This window comes from Lithobates pipiens, unplaced genomic scaffold, assembly GCF_037356315.1.
Source record: "Lithobates pipiens isolate NorthernLeopardFrog02 unplaced genomic scaffold, aLitPip1_a1.2 Scaffold_8, whole genome shotgun sequence".
NCBI classification, from domain to species: domain Eukaryota; kingdom Metazoa; phylum Chordata; class Amphibia; order Anura; family Ranidae; genus Lithobates; species Lithobates pipiens.
The window spans coordinates 573,296,801-573,318,421 of NW_027507903.1; the positions used below are offsets into that span (position 1 = coordinate 573,296,801).

A 21,621-nucleotide genomic window follows, 5' to 3' on the forward strand; every position below is an offset into this window, starting at 1 on the left:
ACAGTCCGCTCATTTCGAAAGTACAGCGGACAGGCCCACACACGGGCGGACTGTTCGCTCAAACACAGTTTCAGCGGACAGTTTTTCGGAATTTCCGAAAGACTTTGTCCGTCCAACTGTCCGCTGAAACTGTCCGCTGAAAGCCCACACACGAGCGGACTGTCCGCCCAAACACTGTTCAGCGGACAAGGTTGGGCGAACAGTCCGCCCGTGTGTACGCGGCCTCAGTTTAGCCCTCCTAGTTCTTCTCTTTGACTAAAGAACAATTAGTCCCTAAGTTGTGGAGATGAGGAGAATGGTTGAGTAGTTTAGCAAAAGACAACTGGACAGTACTGGCACCACTTAGTCCACAAAAATGCTGTGTGTTGCCAGTCCACAACAGGACTTAGGAGCTGGGTCCATTTCTGATCTACACAGATCAGACAGAACTACAAACATTTGTCAGGGTCTTTAAAGGGATGCAACTGAAGGAAACATGCATGTATTGCAAAGATGCATCTCAACACCTATGCATTGTGCTGTGATAACACCTATGTACTTGTGGTTTACCACATTTGTTGCGGTGGTTTGCTGTAAAGTTCTTTTCTAACCAGTGGTGGCCCATAATGCAGGGCGCACGGGCGCCACCCCCTTATCCATGCATCCGATTCCCTAATCTACATGCGGGGTGTCGGACTCATGGATTCCAATGTTTTTTTTTTTAAACAAATAGGCTTCAAAAAAGGGTGGGCTTGGGGCGCAGATCACTGCGCCCTGAACCCACCCAGTTGTTTGACAATAGCGAATGAATATTCACTATTGTCACACTGATTCTCCCCCCAGCCAATCAGGTTGTGACCCGTTTCTCGATTGGCCGAAAGGAGAAGTGAGCTAATTTGGCCTAGGAGGAGGAGGAAGGAGATGGGTGGGGACGGTATGGTGGTGGGCTCCTGCTGCTCTGTCCTTGAAGGATGTGTACAGCATTGCCAAAAGCCTGGGCTTTGAGCTGCAGAGCTTTACCGAACAGTACGGCCCAGAGTCCGTGTCCGGGTGCTGGAGCTGATGGAGGGTTTCGCGACCACCGGGAGAACTTGGAGCTGTAGGGAGGAGGAGCTGCTGATCAGAGCTGTGCAGATTATGGGCACAGAGGAGCGACAGTCCCTGGTGTGTATACTGAGCCTGACCTGTATGATTCCAGGGGGACTACAAGTCCCAGAGGCCACATCGTACATCCGCAGGCACTGCATGACCTTTCTAGATATGGTGCTGCAGTAGGCAGGTGTGCAGTACAATGTGCGATGTGACCGACCAACCGACTCATGGGGGTGGGAAACGGGTACCAGCTGCCACTACTTTTAACTCTAACACATTGATCTGAATGGGCCCCTAAAGCCCAATTCTTGTTTAGGCAGTAGAAATAAATATGAATTCCCAGCAGCTTTATAAAATAAAAAAGCAGTTCTGGCTGATATACTCACTGGATTTCTGGTGCTGTCCCCCACACACTCACTGATCCAGAGCTGCTTATTTTCTGGTCCAAATGACACCCAGCATCATTGAACCCACTTCCTGTGAGTCCAGGATGTCCTGGTTCCACCCCCTACCCAGGACTTACAGTAGAATGTTGAATAGAGCTGTGTCACTTCATTATGTGGTGCGATTCTGTGCAGTATTTAGGATCTCCAATTCAGGAAGACTCTTAGGCCGCGTACACACGCGGGGACTGTTCGCCCAACTTTGTCCGCTGAACAGTGTTTCGGCAAACAGTCCGCTCGTGTGTGGGCTTTCAGCGGACAGTTTCAGCGAACAGTCCGCTGAACAAGGTTTTTCGGAATTTCCGAAAAACTGTCCGCTGAAACCTTGTTTCAGCGAACAGTTCCCTCGTGTGTAGGCTTGTTCGACAAACTAAGTTCCGCGCATGCTCAGAAAGGCTTTACACGCCGAAAGTTATAATGCAGTGTATAGGACGTCGTATTTTTCGTCCCATCGTACGTGCCGTTCACGTCATCGCGCACGGTTTCAGCAAACTGTTCGTACGTCGTGTGTGGCCATGTCCGTCCATGCTAATTTTGAGCGGACTGTTTGCCGAAACTGTTTGACGGACAAAGTTGGGCGAACAGTCCCCGCGTGTGTACGCGGCCTTAGTGCTGTTTGGGGATGCTAGTCTTTATAAAGCCTTAACAAAGATTCCCTAATGCATTCTATTGTGATTCTATCAACATCGACTGCTCAAACCCTGAAGAAGGGGGAGGCTTTTCCCCCCAAAATGCACTGGATGAATTTTATGCTTTTAACTATAAAAAATTTCAAAAAGACCTTTAATTGAAATCCTTTGTATCCTTTGTACCAGGTACTCCTCCATACACATCATATACTTTCCTGCCTGGTGAGCCCTCTCTTCGTTGTAGAGAGGTAACAGCCCCGGACCAGAAGAAGGTCCACAAACACTTTATTTTCATTAGGGACCTGCTTCTTTGAAGGAACACTCAACTTACAATATAGTATATCAATCTGAACTTATTTTCACTTCTATTGGTCCAGCTGCTTGCTATGAGGGCACTCATGCAGGCTTGATCCCAATCTGTGCTGTGTGTGTCCATATATACACACAGCGTCGCTCAGTCCCACCCCCCACTCTCTCCTCACAGGCTGCGGTTGACAGCAGCCAATGGCCATTGAAGAGAGACAGAGCAGAGAAAGCCGCTGCTCTCGGGCACAGCGTTAGATCGAGATTGGGCTAAGGTAGTTGTTTAGAGGGGCTGGGGAGAGCTGGATAAGGAAGGTGTTTTGCCTTAATGCAAAGAATGTATTTTACAACCAATTTAATCCTGTAATTATATTATATGAGTTTTAGCACAAAGTTTCCCTCCTGCTTTTGGTCTACATTGCTGTTCCTCAAAAGGGCAGTGGCCAAGGGTAAGATCCCCTGAAATAAATGCCATATGCTGGGAGACATTAGTACAGGGACAGGAGCTACGTAAAACTTGGTTGTTGACCAAACCACAGGGTGATGAGTCAGAGAAAGATTATAATATGGGCAATTAAGTCTGGGTGGAAATGAAATGAGAATGGAATGAGAATCAGATGACAAAGCAAGGAGAGGCAATTTAAAAGGACCTTTCAGTAACTTCACAGGTCTGCGTGAATACATTTCTAACATGTCACAATATACAGTAACAGAATCATTTTTCAGAGAAGCTGCACCTTTAATCATTAAAAAGCTGTCTTGAGCTCAGGTAAAGTGACTTTGCATAAGGCCAGGAGGAATCCAAACTTTAAACAAAGTGCCAATTTACTGTTACTGTCCTTCAGACTGTAAAAAATGACATAACACCTATGGTCAGTAGGAGGAGGAATAGTGCCCCATTGTTGGTGTCATTGGGAGGAATAGTGCCCAGTGGTGGTATCAGTGAACAAAAAAAGTGCCCCATTGTTGGTGTTAGTGGAAGGTATAGTGTTCATTATCTATATCAGTGGGAGGAATAGTGTTCATTCTTTATATCAATTGGAGGAATAGTGCATCATCATTAGTATAAGTGAGAGAAATCATGCCCTGTACATGGTATCAGTGGGAGTAAAATAATTGCATAACACCTGTGCTCAGTAAGAGGAGGAATAGTGCCCCATCGTTGGTATCATTGGAAAGAATAGTGCCCCATCATTGGTGTAAGGCCGCGTACACACGCGCGGACTGTTCGCCCAACTTTGTCCGTCCAACAGTTTCGGCAAACAGTCCGCTCAAACTTAGCATGGACGGACATGGCCACACACGACGGACGAACAGTTTGCTGAAACCGTGCGCGATGACGTGAACGGCACGTACGACGGGACGAAAAATACGACGTCCTATACACTGCAATGCAACCTTCCGACGTGGAAATCCTTTCTGAGCATGCGCGAGACTTAGTTGGCCGAACAAGCCTACACACGAGCGAACAGTCCGCTGAAACCTTGTTTCAGCGGACAGTTTTTCGGAATTTCCGTAAGACCTTGTTCGGCCAACTGTCCGCTGAAACTGTCCGCTGAAGCCCCACACACGAGCGGACTGTCCGCCCAAACACTGTTCAGCGGACAAGGTTGGGCGAACAGTCCGCGCGTGTGTACGCGGCCTTAGTTGGACAAATTGTGCCCTGCCCTTGGTGCCAGTGGAAGGAATAGTGCCCCAATGTAGGTGTCAGTGGGAGGAATTTTATCTCATCATTGGTGTCTATGGGAAGAATAGTACCCCATCATTGGTCTCAGTGGGAGGAATTGTGGCCCATTGTTGGTGTCAGTGGGGGGAATTTTATCTCATCATTGGTGTCTATGGGAAGAATAGTACCCCATCATTGGTCTCAGTGGGAGGAATTATGGCCCATTGTTGGTGTCAGTGAGAGGACTAGTGTCCAGTGTTAGCGTCAGTGGGAAGACTAGGCCCCATCAATGGTGTTAGTGGAAAGAATAGTGCCTCATCACTGGTGCGAGCTGGAGAAATAGTACTGTATTGTTGGTATCAGTGGAAGGAATAGTGCCCAGTCATTGGTATAAGTGGGAGAATTTGTGTCCCATCCATGCTATCACTGGGAGGTATTGTGTTTTATTATCTATATTAGGAGGTACAAGGACTGGTGCCTCATCATTGGTGTCAGTAGGAGGAATAGTGCCTTGTATCAGTGGGGAGAATAATGCCCAAAGGGCCCAATAAGTACAAGTAGATGGCTGCAATTTGGAGACAGCTGGCTTAGACTGAGAGGAAATGATATTATCAGTGTGTTCCAAGCAGGAGTAAACATTTCTTCAGTTATATCTCCTCCGATTAAAAGATTGCAACATTGTAGCAGTTAAAAAGCTGCAAAAGGTGCTGATCTATGTCAGACGTTAGTAAACACAGCTCAGAACTGCACAGGCACCAGCATTTATGTGATTGTATCATCTCTGAGCTAGCATCTCAGTCCAAGAAGTAGATTCCTGGATTTTGTCAAAAGAGAGATAGTGTTGTCCTTTAGAGAAAAGTATATGATGGCATTGTCAGGGGAAGCCATTGTCTTGAAAGATGTCTAAACTCAAGAACAAAAATGTAAGATTGCTGCATTCATTTATTACATTTTTCAGCCTATGAACATTTATAACAGGTATAGAAAATACACGTTGGTCTTGCAAGAAATGCAGCATCCTTGTAACTTCCTGCACCCTACCTCATGTATTCGAGATGAAAAGAGGGAGCTGTGCTTGTAGTTCACATATAGAGAGCAGCCTTGGTGACAATTTTGGCTCCTCCAGTGATACAGTGGTATGAGTGAACGTAGCCACCCAGGTACAGAAATGAAGTTAATATAATGGAAGCTTTGCCTATAAAAAAGATAAGCAGAAAATGATTAGTCACCAGTATTGCCTGTGCTCTCCCTGATGCTGGTCTGTCCTCAATACGTACTTACACTGGGGGTTATTTACAAAAGGCAAATCCACTTAGCACTGCAAGTGCACTTGGAAGTGCAGTCGCTCTAAATCTAAGGGGTAGATCTGAAATGAGTGGAAGCTCTGCTGATTTTATCATCCAATCATGTGCAAGCTAAAATGCTGTTTTTTATTGTCCTTGCATGTCCCCCCTCGGATCTACAGCGACTTTACTTTCAAGTACACTTGCAGTGCAAAGTGGAGTTTCCTTTAGTAAATAACCCCTACTGTGTCACTGTATAGAGGTGGGAATCTTGGTAGAGGCAGACCTTTGCTTGTTTATTTAATGACAGAGCCTCCAGCAAGAAGAGCACTAATATGCTTATATTTGCTGATCCATGGGGATTACATGGGTCAATTTTTCCCATGGAGGAAAATTCAGAACGGATGTCACAAATGTGACATCTTTATAGTTTTAATCTGACTCAGCAAAAGGGTCCCCTGCTGAGACCGAATAGAGGCTGCCCATGTGAAATGGGCCCAAGAAGGAATATTAATAGTTTATTGTATTTCATAGGGAAAATGGAAAAATAGGCCATGATGGCCTGGCAAAAGTGTCACACTTAAGCTTATGATCTGGCAAATCCTGATCTGATTTGGCCAATGCCCGGTTAAAAAGGTGGATTTTCTTGTATAATGGTCTTTTAGGGAATTATTTATTACAGCTGACAATTCACGAAGCTCTTTACATATATATTGTACATTCGCATCAGTCCCTGCCCTCAAAGAGCAGGGTATTATTTTATTTAGTAGAAAAAGGAGAAAACGCACTGGCATTTATTATCCACTGGCAAAAACAGTCAGACATATTGTGCAATACAAGCTCAAATACAAAATATGTAATAATAATAGTAATTGTGCATTAGGTGCTCAGAGTATATTTAAAAAAAGACCAAACAAATTGCGTTCAATCGTGACAATGGTTCTGGACACAATAGTGATCCAATTCCACCACGTTATCCACCACCAATACAAAATGGACTCTTACCAGAGTTGGAGGATTATATTATGGAACCAAAAGCACCTAGTATTGTGTATCCACATATATCAAGCATCTAGAAATTACATGTCATCCAGGAACAGACACATCATAAAAAATCTGGGTGCATCTCAATGGATATGGTGGAATGGGTTTTCATCATGGATATACAGTATCTCACAAAAGTGAGTACACCCCTCACACTTTTGTAAATATTTTATTATATCTTTTCATGTGACAACACTGAAGAAATTACACTTTGCTACAATATAAAGTAGTGAGTGTACAGCTTGCAAGCTTGTGTACATTTGCTGTTCCCTCAAAATAACTCAATACACAGCCATTAATGTCTAAACCGCTGGCAACAAAAGTGAGTACACCCCTAAGTGAAAATGTCCAAGTTGGGCCCAAAGTGTCAATATTTTTTGTGGCCACCATTATTTTCCAGCACTGCCTTAACCCTCTTGGGCATGGAGTTCATCAGAGCTTCACAGGTTGCCACTGGAGTCCTCTTCCACTCCTCCATGATGACATCACGATGCTGGTGGATGTTAGAGACCTTACGCTCCTCCACCTTGCCTTTGAGGATGCCCCACAGATGCTCAATATGGTTTAGGTCTGGAGACATGCTTGGCCAGTCCATCACCTCTACCCTCAGCTTCTTTAGCATGGCTGTGGTCGTCTTGGACGTGTGTTTGGGGTCGCTATCATGTTGGAATACTGCCCTGCGGACCAGTCTCTGAAGTGAGCGGATTATGCTCTGCTTCAGTATGTCACAGTACATGTTGGCATTCATGGTTCCCTCAATGAACTGTAGCTCCCCAGTGCTGGCAGCACTCATGCAGCCCCAGACCATGACTACCCCACCTCCATGCTTGACTGTAGGCAAGACACACTTATCTTTGTACACCTCACCTGGTGGCCGCCACACACACTTGACACCATCTGAACCAAATAAGTTTATCTTGGTCTCATCAGACCACAGGACATGGTTCCGGTAATCCATGTCCTTAGTCTGCTTGTCTTCAGCAAACTGTTTGCAGGCTTTTTTCTGTGTCATCTTTAGAAGAGGCTTCCTTCTGGCATGACAGCCATGCAGACCAATTTGATGCAGCATGCTGCGTATTGTCTGAGCACTGACAGGCTGACCCCCCCCCCCCCCACCCCCACCCCTTCAACCTCTGCAGCAATTCTGGCAGCACTCATACGTTGATTTCCCAAAGACAACCTCTGGATATGACACTGAGTACTGCTGTATGGTCTTGGCCACCGTGCTGCAGCTCAGTTTCAGGGTCTTGGCAATCTTCTTATAACCTAGGTCATCTTTATGTAGAGCAACAATTCTTTTTTTCAGATCCTCAGAGAGTTCTTTGCCATGAGGTGCCATGTTGAACTTCCAGTGACCAGTATGAAAGAGTGAGAGCGATAACACCAAATTTAACACACCTGCTCCCCATTCACACCCGAGACCTTGTAACACATTCAGGACACTATCTGCATGTGGTGTGCATGTTTTCCCTTTGCAGGCACTCTGGTTTACTCTCAAGCTAGGTTAATTGCCTCCTGTCTAAATTGACCCTAGTATGTGTGTGGATTTTAGGTAAGTACCTTGGATTGTAAGCTCCTTAAGCCAATGGACTGATGTGAACATGCAATAAAGGGCTGCATAAATTATTTGCTGTATAAATACCTATAAATAATTACAAATAAATACTTTTTTTTGTACATAAAAATAGATACAATATTTGCTATATCATATGCAAATGTACTGTATATGGACAGTCCGTTTTTGACCAGTACATGTATCCGAACGGATAGCAATACATCTCTATAGGTGGACAAATGTAAGTGGACTTGCGTTTGCCTACATGTGCCCACCTCTGGGTCCATTCAGGTCCATTGGGTACGGGCTTGGGTCCGCTTTTACTGACCAGACCGGAATTGGGTGGACATAAGTGGACACTAATATGATTATATCTGCTGACCCATGGGGATTACATGGGTACATTTTTCCCATGGAAGAATATTCAGAACGGATGTCCCAAATGTGACATCTGTATAATTTTAATCTGACTCGGCAAAGGATCAATTTTGGGTCCCCTGCTGACCCCGAATAGACGCTGCCCATGTGAAATGGGCCTAAGAAGGATTATTAATAGTTTATTGTTTTTTAATAGGGGATATGGAAAAAACAGGCTATGGTGACCGGGCAAAAGTTTCACACTTGGGCTTATGATTTGGCAAATCCTGATATGACTTGGCCAATGCCCGTTTAAAAAGGTGGAGTTTTGAACTTACTGACAGTATGAGAGCGTGAGAGCGATAACACCAAATTTAACACACCTGCTCCCCATTCATACCTGAGACCTTGTAACACTAACAAGTCACATGACACCGGGGAGGGAAAATGACTAATTGGGTACAATTTGGACATTTTCACTTAGGGGTGTACTCACTTTTGTTATTTTGAGGGGACAGCAGATTTACATTGTTATACAAGCTGTACACTCACTACTTTACATTGTAGTGAAGTGGCATTTCTTCAGTGTTGTCACATGAAAGATGAAAGGATATAATAAAAATATTTACAAAAATGTGAGGGGTGTACTCACTTTTATGAGATACTGTCAAACAGAAAAGATGTCCAAAAAAAAAAAAAAAACACAAAAGGAGCTTTTATTTGTGCAAAGAGATTAAGAAAAGGTAAACAGACCATGCATGGAGAAATACAGATTGTGTATAAAGCAAGACAAGCGTGACAGCGACACGCTCTGCCCTACATGTTTCATCATATCTGATGTCATTGGGGGCATGTATGTGTCATTAGTAGCCATGCTATATTTATATGTATCCAGCAGGGAGGGACTTGCACTTAATCGGTCATCATCTAGTTAGTAGTCCAAAAGATGGCTGCCAAGCCTCGATGCGACTATGGGTCAGCTGATAGAGTCAGGGGTGTGACCGTCCCACTCTCAGTTACGAATGGGTGGTTCGTGAACAAGCCTCGATTTAGTAAAAAATGACCGCCAATGGGCTCCAAGCCTTGTTTTAAAAACCTATGGAACAGAATCCATTGTAAATATTACATATTTTATTTAGGGAATTCTTTATTTATTTCGGGTACTTATATAATTGGGGATTATTTACTTCAGGTACTTATATAGAGCCAACAATTTATGCAGCACTTTTGATATATATTGTGCATTCGCATCAGTCCATGCCCTCAAAGAGCTTATAATCTAAGTCCCCTAACTCACATTCATACATACACATACTAGGGCCAATTTAGACAGGAGCCAGTTAATCTACCAGCATGTCTATGGAGTGTCGGAGGAAACCGGAGCACTGGAGGAAACCCACACAGGCACAGGAAGAGCATGATGCAGGTAGTGCCATGGTGGGGATTTGAGCCGACAACCCTGGTGTTGCCAGGCAGAGGGGCTCACCAGTTAGACACTATGCTGCACTGATACCTAATAAAGTACCTAATAAAGAGAACCTGCCATCGCAATTCTTGCCTTGCTGGGAAACTTAGGAATGGCATACAAAACCTAGCCTATGAAAAATATAAATCTACTGTAGTCACTGACCACTCCATCTTCTCTCCCTCCCCTCCCTCCCTGACCCACTTTCCTAAATACTTGGGTTCACCAGGGAGAAACAAAACTTTTTCTGGCGTCTGAGTCTTTGTACGCCTCTGTCGGACTGTAGCCAGCTTGCAGGGCGTGGAGAGGGGATGAGAGGTCTGAATCGGCTATACTGCAATTAAGACGACCTTTCCTTGGATTTCCTCTGCATGGCCATAACTGATTCTTATTTGATTGATGTAATGAATGAGTATTTTTCACATTACATTGTTGGATTATGTTCATAAGTGCATGACAGTAAAATAAGTACGTTGACTGTTTCCCAGAATCCTGCTCTGGGTCTCTCTGTACTGACATGTTCTGTGTCAGTGCAGCCTGGCGCTAATGTCGTGTGATGTCATTTTTATGTTGCTTAAAAGTCTACTAAACCCACGACAGGATACAATTCAGAGCCATATGTGCAGTGAAAGGGCCGTTCTATACTTTATTGAAGATGCATGCAGACAATTTTTTAAGTGCTAAATCTGAAGTCATCTGTTCTGTAGTAAACAATTGCAGCCAATAGTAACTAACGGCTCAATGTCAAACCAGTACAACATGGATTCTGGTTGGTTGCTGTGGATTACTGCAATTAAACAGGAAATTCACAATATCCCCAATGGTAAATTTAATAAATTTAAATCATTGTTCTTATCAATACCACATTAAATCAGCCCATTTCTTTAAGGTGTAGTTCGCCGGTGAGAGAGGGAGGGAGAGTGCAGGTGCATGTGCAGGTTTGTGAGAAAGGTAGAGTGTTCCTCCTGTGATCCTATGGATGCCTGTGATCCTCCTGTGATGCCTGCGATCCTATGGATGCCTGTGATCCTATGGATGCCAGTGATCCTCCTGTGATGCCTGCGATCCTATGGATGCCTGTGATCCTATGGATGCCAGTGATCCTCCTGTGATGCCTGCGATCCTATGGATGCCTGTGATCCTCCTGTGATGCCTGCGATCCTATGGATGCCTGTGATCCTATGAATGCCTGTGATCCTCCTGTGATCCTATGAATGCCTGTGATCTTATGGATGCCTGTGATCCTCCTGTGATCCTATGGATGCCTGTGATCCTATGAATGCCTGTGATCTTATGGGTGCCTGTAATCCTCCTGTGATCCTATGGATGCCTGTGATCTTATGGATTCCTGTGATCCTCCTGTGATCCTATGGATGCCTGTGATCCTCCTGTGATCCTCCCGTGATCCTATGGATGCCTGTGATCCTATGTATGCCTGTGATCCTATGGATGCCTGTGATCCTCCTGTGAACCCATGAATGTCTGTGATCCTCCTGTGATCCCATGAATGTCTGTGATCCTCCTGTGATCCCATGAATGTCTGTGATCCTATGGATGCCTATGATCAAATGGATGCCTTTGATCCTCCTGTGATCCTATGGATGCCTGTGATTCTCCTGTGATCCTATGGATGCCTGTGATTTTATGGGTGCCTGTGATCCTCCTGTGATCCTATGGATGCCTGTGATATTATGGATTCCTGTGATCCTCCTGTGATCCTATGGATGTCTGTGATCCTCCTGTGATCCTCCCGTGATCCTATGGATGCCTGTGATCCTATGGATGCCTGTGATCCTCCTGTGAACCCATGAATGTCTGTGATCCTATGGATGCCTGTGATCCTATGGATGCCTGTGATCCTCCTGTGATCATATGAATCCCTGTGATCCTCCTGTGAACCCATGAATGTCTGTGATCCTATGGATGCCTGTGATCCTATGGATGCCTGTGATCCTCCTGTGAACCCATGAATGTCTGTGATCCTATGGATGCCTGTGATCAAAGGAATGCCTTTGATCCTCCTGTTATCCTATGGATGCCTGTGATCCTCCTGTGATCCTATAGATGCATGTGATCCTCCTGTGATCCTGTGGATGCCCGTGATCCTCCTGTGATCATATGAATGCCTGTGATCTTCCTGTGAACCCATGAATGTCTGTGATCTTATGGATGCCTGTGATCCTATGGAGGCCTGTGATCCTATGGATGCCTGTGATCCTCCTGTGATCCTATGAATGCCTGTGATCTTATGGATGCCTGTGATCCTCCTGTGATCCTATGGATGCCTGTGATCCTCCTGTGATCCTATGAATGCCTGTGATCTTATGGGTGCCTGTAATCCTCCTGTGATCCTATGGATGCCTGTGATCTTATGGATTCCTGTGATCCTCCTGTGATCCTCCCATGATCCTATGGATGCCTGTGATCCTATGTATGCCTGTGATCCTCCTGTGAACCCATGAATGTCTGTGATCCTCCTGTGATCCCATGAATGTCTGTGATCCTCCTGTGATCCCAAGAATGTCTGTGATCCTATGGATGCCTATGATCAAATGGATGCCTTTGATCCTCCTGTGATCCTATGGATGCCTGTGATTCTCCTGTGATCCTATGGATGCCTGTGATTTTATGGGTGCCTGTGATCCTCCTGTGATCCTATGGATGCCTGTGATATTATGGATTCCTGTGATCCTCCTGTGATCCTATGGATGACTGTGATCCTCCTGTGATCCTCCCGTGATCCTATGGATGCCTGTGATCCTATGGATGCCTGTGATCCTTCTGTGAACCCATGAATGTCTGTGATCCTATGGATGCCTGTGATCCTATGGATGCCTGTGATCCTCCTGTGATCATATGAATGCCTGTGATCCTCCTGTGAACCCATGAATGTCTGTGATCCTATGGATGCCTGTGATCCTATGGATGCCTGTGATCCTCCTGTGAACCCATGAATGTCTGTGATCCTATGGATGCCTGTGATCAAAGGAATGCCTTTGATCCTCCTGTTATCCTATGGATGCCTGTGATCCTCCTGTGATCCTATAGATGCATGTGATCCTCCTGTGATCCTGTGGATGCCCGTGATCCTCCTGTGATCCTATGGATGCCTGTGATCTTATGAATGCCTGTGATCTTATGGATTCCTGTGATCCTCTTGTGATCCTTTGGATGCCTGTGATCCTCCTGTGATCCTATGAATGCCTGTGATCTTATGGATTCCTGTGATCCTCCCGTGATCCTATGGATGCCTGTGATCCTGTGGATGCCTGTGATCCTGATGTGATCCTATGGATGCCTGTGATCCTCCTGTGATCCTATGAATGCCTGTGATCTTATGGATTCCAGTGATCCTTCTGTGATCTTATGGATGCCTGTGATCTTCCTGTGATCCTATGAATGCCTGTGATCTTTTGGATGCCTTTGATCCTCCTGTGATCCTATGGATGCCTGTGATCCTCCTGTGATCCTCCCATGATCCTATGGATGCCTGTGATCCTATGGATGCCTGTGATCCTCCTGTGAACCCATGAATTTCTGTGATCCTATGGATGCCTGTGATCCTCCTGTGATCCTATGGATGCTCTCATCAGTCCACACCATTCCAGCTTCTATACCAAGAGTGAGCGGATTGGTCAGGATAGTAGCATTTTGGGCAGGTTTTGGGGCAGCCACACTTGGCCTACAGGCATTGCATGTAAACTAATTTCCATTTTTCTAAGCTGCACAACGCTTTTATAGGGCTTGATTACATATGAAGTTAGGTGCAGTAAACCCCACGATGGAGCCCCGTTCTTACTGCCTCCTGACCACTACACCCTTTAGCTGCAGGTGCAAAGCCCTGGGGTATAGACATGCCAATGCTGCAATACTATGGGTCCTGGCCACTGTAAGACTTATCCCCCTCCCCCCCGCTTTCGGTGTTCTAACCGCCCCCCTCAATCACTAAACCAACCACTGAGGCCTATCCAGGAGCAGGAAAAGCAGCATAGGGTTGGGACTGCAGGATTGGAGTCCAACCGAGTTGAGAAGGTTCAGCCGGATGGGGAACCAGTTGTAGTCGGAGGTTGACACATCCTGTGGCAAAAAATATATCCACTTTTATGTCACTTTGGTTGGTTGTTGCACTGGCCAAACACGATCCTTTCATGTGAATGAGGCCGCTCTGCAAGTCTTCTGAAACCATGTGCAATGTACACATTGTAGTTTGCTTGTGAGGGAATCAAGGAGTTAAAGCAGGCTTTCAGGAGGTGGTATAACACCTCCTCACCGCCTGTCAAATGCTCTGAAAGCGAATTGCTCTTCAGAGACCAAAGTTCGTGTGAATGAGCCCTTAAACAACCAGTGCCCCTTAGCTGTTGGGGCCCTTTGACTATACAGTACATATGTTTAGATGCGTGAACTAATCCTTTAAATCGGACATTCCTATGCAATAAAGCGCCTCTATTTATTTTAGTATCACTCGTGTTTCTGTTGCTTTTTTCATTTAGGTTCAGAGATAATAATTGTTTTTCCCAGTTAGCCCATGAAATATAGGATAAAGACTAAATCACAGTTTTTGGCTGATTTCGGATTTCTTGCAGCATGCTCAGGGTCAGAGTATTAATCGCTCACAGACTCTAAATCACACATAGCTAAGATCCTAGCTGTACTCCCAACAATATCATTTTTCATATTTTTCAGTGCTGCCCACTGGGGAAATTTCTCTGGAGTTTGCAGTAATCCGTTTTTCCAAATGCGAACATATTTTTATATGCTTGTATTATGTTTGTACTTTCTTCTCAATCACATGCACAGCAAAGATAATTTATAAGGGGCTGAAACAGTAAATCCTTCTTCATTTGAATGCATAGTTCACATTTTTAGTCCTGCAGCTGGCTATACACACATAGGATTTGTTGTAAAGAAATGTTGTCAGTTGCTTTTTTTTTTTTGGTTTTTGTTTTTTTTGTAAATGTTGCACAGCGGCTTAGTGGTTAGCACTTCTGGCAGCACTAGCAATTGTTCATTAGTTTGACTATTTGGTCATTAGTTCAAATTCCAACCGCAACACTATCTGCATGGATTTTGCATGTTTTACCTATTCCTGCATGGGTTTCCTACCATACTTCAAGACATGCTCATAGGTTATTTGGCTCTATTATGTACTTTATATGTAAAGTGCTAAGTAAATTATCAATGCTATATAATTTCCTGTAATATATATATATATATATATATATATATATATATATATATATATACATATATACTGTAGCAATTGCCCCGACCCCTAAAGGCCTAATGGTGACCTCCAGAGTCAGGGAAAGCTGACATCCTTCCTTGTAGAGGGGGTTACTAGGCGTGGTGGGTGTGATGCAAGAAGAGATGATGGGCGCCAGTCATTTTATAAAGTGATTTATTGTCTCTTAACAGAACTGTGGGAGAGAAAGTTAAAGCCAGGACACCCTTGAGAAGATGCAATGATCCGAGACTTCTATAGGTAGACAACTATAGTAGAGTGGATAACATTTCTGTATAGGTAGGACCACTGTCTGCTATGGCACTGATCTTGCAAGAGTCACTAAAGGTAGTTGTACATAACTCTTGGTAACACAGAACAGGCATTTACCTATCTCACAGTGTCCCACTGCAGATCTTCACTCACTGAGCTCTCAGTCTCTCACTAGACTTCCTGACACCAGTCGTCACTGGATTCCCTGAGCTCTTCCACAGCAATCCTGCTGTATACTCGCCAAAGATTTCCACTTCTTCACCATCCCCGGCTGGTGAGAAGACTGCTCTGGTGCTTGCTCAAGCTTACTCACAGTAGTCTCCGGTAGTAAGATGGAAGGTCCCTTAGTGGCAACAGCTTAACTTATACCTGCGACCACAACTGGTTCCCTGTCCGGCTGAACCTTCTCAACTTGGTTGGACTCCAATCCTGCAGTCGCAACCCTACGCTGCTTCTCCTGCTCTTGGATAGGCCTCAGGCAGCCTAGCAGCCAGGTGCCCCCGGGAGAGGTCTCAGGCTTCCAGCCTAGCAACCTAAGACTACATAACACACGTCCACCCAGACAGCCGTCCATGTGGCACAGAACCTCGATCACCTAACTCCACCCAAATAAATAGACTCTCCCAACAGACCAAGAGACTAAAGAAACCCCTGTCAATTGGCTGAGACACCCCATCCATTCATGATCTGACCATGCTAAGCCCCTGTCATTCTAATGTCACCAGCCACCTTGCCACCTAGTGACAGAAGAGAAAAGGTGCAACAAATCCAGGTCATTTTGTAAATATTTTATTATATCTTTTCATTTGACAACACTGAAGAAATTACACTTTGCTACAATGTAAAGTAGTGAGTGTACAGCTTGTATAACATTGTAAATTTGCTGTGCCCTCAAAATAACTCAACACACAGCCATTAATGTCTAAACCGCTGTCAAAAAAAGTGAGTAACCCCTAAGTGAAAATGTCCAAATTGGGTCCAATTAGCCATTTTCCCTCCCCGGTGTCATGTGACTCATTAGTGTTACAAGGTCTCAGGTGTGAATGGGGAGCAGGCATTTTAAATGTGGTGTTATCGCTCTCACTCTCTCATACTGGTCACTGCAAGTTCAACATGGCATCTCATGGCAAAGAACTCTCTGAGGATCTGTAAAAAGAGAATTGTTGCTCTACATAAAGATGGCCTAGGCTATAATAAGATTGCCACACACGTCCAAACTTTTTTGGCGGACTAGGTCCGGTCCGGCGGACAACCCACCGGACTATGGTGGGAGTCTGGCGGACTTTTGAAATGAATGGATTTTGAATGCGGCTCTAGGTAGACGGAACTAGCGAAGTTAGTGAATGTCGCCACCTCCAATGGTGAGATTGACACCTTGCGAGTCCCGTCACCTGGTATAAATTTAAAGGGGAACCCCTACACCGAAAAAACAGCGTGGGGGTCCCCCCAAAGTCCATAGCGGATCCTTATCCGAGCACGCAGCCCGGCCGGTCAGGAAAGGGGATGGCTCCCCCACCCAAAAGCACCTTGTCCCCATGTTGATGAGGACAGGGGCCTCTTCCCGACAACCCTGGCCATTGGTTGTCGGGGTCTGCGGGCGGGGGGCTTATCAGAATCCGGGAGCTCCCTTTAATAAGGGGGCCCCCAGATTCCGGCCCCCCACCTTATGTGAATGAGTATGGGGTACCCTGGGGAAAAAAGTGTACATAAAAAAAACACAACACAGGTTTTTAAAATACTTTATTAGACAGCTCCAGGGGTCTTCTCTTCTTCCGTCTTCAGGGGGTCTTCTCCCTTTACAACTCCTTTAGACCCCTTTCACACTGCCGTGCCCATTCTAGTGGCATTATTTGGCTGCTAGCGGGAAAGTTTTAACCCCCGCTAGCGGCCGAGAAAGGGTTAAAAATCATCTGCGAAAGGGTTAAAACCACTGCCCTATTGATTTCAACGGGCATGAGCGGTTTAGGAGTGGTGTATACACCGCTCCAAAGATGCTGCTAGCAGGACTTTTTTTAGCCTCCTGCCAGCGCACCGCTCCAGTGTGAAAGCCCTCAGGGAGACAGCAGAGGCTGTTTCAGGGCACTTTGCAGGTGCTATTTTTCGCGATGTAGTGCCTGCAAAGCGCCCCAGTGTGAAAGGGGTCTAAAGGTCCAATTGAACTGTCAGTTTAAATAAGCTAAATAAAGTCTAGGTACATCAAAACAACAGGTCTTCAAAGCCCTATAATTTCTTTCTTTAGAAAGTAGCCGCAGCCTAAGTTAAAAAGCCTGTCCCCTGCCAGCAGCTGCAGAATAAGAAGCAGTGGAACAGTGCTTCCCTCCCTGTATAGAAGCAGTGGCTTCTCTGCAGAAGTCTGACACATACCCTAATGAGTCAAACCTATAGATCTGCAATCATGCACCCCACTGATTGGACGACTCTGACTCTGTCGGTGGGTGTACTGAACCTCTGCAGAGAAATCACTGCTTCCACACAGAAAGCAAGGACCCTGCAGCATGCTGGCAGTGGACAGGCTTTTCTACAAAGAAAAACGAAAGAAAACAAATTGTAGAACCTGTGGGAATGACTGCTATGAGTAATATGGACATTCTTCCTTCCTCCAGTCTTTATACATCAAACCTCAACCATTTCATGGCTCTCCTACATTTGGCTCAGAGAACTACAAGGGAACAAACTGGACACTCTTACTGTAGGGTTAATGACTGTGTCTTGGTTGTTCCTGTGGCTCGAATTCAGCTTTGGATTCATTTCTGATTTTCCAGACCCCCCCTTTTTATTTTATTTCATTTAATGCCCACGGCAAATCAGAAGTGTTTGTCAGCTGCAGCTGTGTTGTATGGGAACAGTACATAAAGCAGATTGAGACCCAGAGCAGATGATATGATACGCTGCGGAGAGACACGATGTGATGAACGCCTGTGAAATCAGCCCATAAACCCTGCTGCTTCTCATTAACCAAGATATATACACGGCACCTTCAGTGTCTCATACATGGTTGTTTATGTACATGGAGGAGGCAATTATGGAACTGGAATTCAACCATGCCAAAAGTCATGATGGGCTCCATATAGTTGAATTGCAAATTGATATATGTAACTCATGTCAAACACTCAAGTGAAGGATGTTTGGGGTTCACTCACGGTTCATAGACATGTTAGTTCATCATCTGTCCCAGTCTTCCAAGCGTATCTCTCCCAGTTACAAAGGTGGTTGGCGAAATCCGAAAATGACTCCTCCTGCAATTCACTTTTATATGAACTGGGGCAATCAGAGGCAGAAATTGTACACTTAACATCACAGACAATTTTGCTGAAATGTATTGTCTTCTGCTCCCCCCTAGTACATCTAATGCAATGGAGAGACGTACTATGAGTTCTGTCCTTTGATCCCTCCCCTTCTCTGTCCACTTCCTTCTCTCCATTTTCCCCCTCTTCTCTCTCCTCCTTTTACAGTCTCTTATCCTCTCCTCTACTCCCCTTTCCACCTCCCCGCAACCCTGTACCTTCGCTTTCCCTCTCCTCCCCTCTCCACACCTAATGTCTCTTTACCATCTCCCCTCTTCTCTCCTCTCCCCTCCTCTGTGCACCCTCTTCCACTCTCCTCTCCTGCTTTCTCCACATCTCATCTCCCCTCTTCTATACACTATATTGTCCTCTCCACACCTCTTTACCTCTCCCTTTCCCTGTACGCTCTCTTCTCCTCTCTACCTCTCCTCTACCCTCTTCTGTAATCCCCCCCCCTTTCCCTTTCTCTGTGCACTCTTCTCTCCTGCGTTAATCCGCCATCCTCTGTTCTTCTCTTCCTCTCTCCATCTGTCTTTATCCCTGCACACTTTTTTCTTCTCTCCGTCCCTCTCCACCTTACTTCTACCCTCCTCTGTGCACTTCCTTCTCTCTTCCTCTCTCCACCTCTTCTCTCGTCCATGGTACACTGTCTTGTCCTCTCCTTCCCTGTATAATCTCCTCTCTCTTCCTCCCCTCTCCACCTATCTTTACCTCTGCTATACACTGTCTTGTCCTCTGTTTCCCTGTATACTGTCCTTATCCTTCATCCCTCCTCCACGCCTCAGCTCTATTCCCCTGTCCACCTCTTGTCTCCTCTCCCCTCCTCTGTATACGTTCTTCTCTCCTCTCGTCCCCTCTCCACCTCTCCTATGCTGTACACTATCTTGTCCTCTCCTTCCCTGTGTACTCTCCTACCCCTTCCATCCCTCACCACACCTTCCCCTGTCTACTCCTCTTCTCTCCTCTGTACACTCTCTTCTTCCCTCATCCTCTATCATTTCTCCTGTCCCCTGCTCACTCTTTTTTCCTCAACTCTTCACACATCTTCACGCCTATTATCTCCTCCCCATGCAATCTCTTCTTTTCTCTCCTCTCTGTTCAACCTCTCCTATCCCTTCCCCTGTGCACCTCTCTTTTCTCCTACCTTGCACATTCTCATCTCCTCTCCTCTCCTCTTCTCTCTCCTCTCTCCTCTTCTCTTCTCTTCTCTTCTATCCTCTACTCTACCCTACTCCACTCTTCTCCCTCTGAATTATTAAATTAGATTACAAGAAATGAGCTACAGTATAAAAACAATAGGAAAGTAAAAAATGTTACACACACCATCCTTTAAATTGACCTCAATTTCTATAATCCTAGACCTAGACCAACCATGCTCTTCTTCCTCTCCTCTCCTCTTCTAATTATTACATTAGATCTCCACTCCTCTGTTCTCTTTTTCTTCCCTACTCTTATCTTCTCCCCTCCTAATTATTCAATTTGATTATAAGAAAAGAGCTATAGGAAAGTAAGGCCCGGAACGAATAAAATGGAAAGGATAGTGAAGGACTGGCATGACAGGGTGATAAGAGTTAGCAACTATGGGGCTAAGGAGGTCTAAGTGAAGAAAAGGGGAGAGCTTGTATTGGTACAGATCTACAGGATGGGGAGGGGCAGGATAGTTGACTTAAGGGAGATGTGGGGTCTCCCAGACATCAGTGGAGGGGCAGGTGACAAGGCAGGCAGTTTCCCACCTACCCTCCCTGTGTTGTTTGTCTGTTTTTCTTTCGTTGCAGGTGCAGGATGTGCAGGGAAAGTCATGGCAGCTAATCGGGTGGCGGTGGTTGGTCTTTTGACGGTGTAAGAAAAGACTTTAGAGATGGAAGTGTGGGGGGGTTCATCGGTGTTATGTGCCCTTCTGGGGTATTCCAGTTGCATAGATTAACTGGGATATGGTACTGGTTGCACTGCAGGTAGTGGCGGTTGTCTCAGAGCTGGTGTTCATGGCTGGAGGCCTATTATGGTATTATGGCCCGCGGTGCAGAAGTGGAATAGTATTGGATTTCTGGGTGATGTCAAAAGACCAACAGGCTGAAAATTGTTATGATGTTTCAGATGTTGATGTGAAAATAATGTTAATTTTAATAACAATAATGTTTTTGTTAATAAAGAAGGCTGCTACGGCCATTTGTATCCATTTTCAGGCGCTGTCTCATTAATTGGAAATAATATTAAAGGGTAGGTTGAGTACTATGGTCGGGCAGACATAAGAAGGTTGGGAACATCTGATCTACACTGGTCAACAAAAAATGTTACACACATCAGCCTTTAAATTGACCTCAATGTCTATAATCACAGACCAACCAGGCTCTCCTTCTTCTTTGTAGGGTGATATCCAACAGCTGCTGATCGTTGCTGACCCTGGAGCTGCCAACGAATACTGTACCACATATATGCCCAGCTGTGACTCTGCCCTCCTGTATGGTTTGCAGGCACAAGATCCAGTATTCCCTGAACAGGTAAGATATACCCTCACCAGGTCATAATGTTCATGGTATTCCTACTGTGTATTTATGTACAGAGGACCACTGCATTCTGATAATTTTATGTAGTTATTACTTGATATTGAGTAATGATATTGAATATATTTGTCCAAGCTATAAGGCAAAAATGACAATGACAAAGCTTAGGACAATCTAGAACTAGCATCAAGAAATGTTCTTATTGGCACACCTTTCATACTGTATATATGCCTCCATCTCCATCTACAGCAGTTATATTTTTACAAAAAAGTCCTAATACAATGGCACTTGGACAAGGCGGTGCAGATGTTTGGTGCTAGCACAAGCACCTACATCTGCCTTGGTATCAGGCAATCTTTTTTACAGCTGCACTCTGACCAGTAGAGGGAGAGGTAGCACTAGGGGGCAATCAAACACTGCCTTATACACATGTACTGACAGGGACATGCTGACAGGAGGAAAAAGCAGAGTGATTTTGTAAACTGTATTGTTGTTCCTTTATTGTGTGGGCTTCAGGTGAGTAGGT

The 21,621-nt window shown here is 45.1% G+C and overlaps 1 protein-coding gene across 2 annotated transcripts in view; it reads left to right on the forward strand.

Moving 5' to 3' along the window:
* COL5A3 (collagen type V alpha 3 chain) overlaps nt 1-21,621 on the forward strand; it is a 266,605-nt gene that overhangs the window by 136,147 nt on the left and 108,837 nt on the right. For both annotated transcript variants that reach the window (XM_077470190.1, XM_077470191.1), the window contains exon 5: nt 20,961-21,092. In XM_077470190.1, the coding sequence (XP_077326316.1) occupies nt 20,961-21,092 (132 nt within the window). The remainder of the gene's footprint in view (nt 1-20,960; nt 21,093-21,621) is intronic.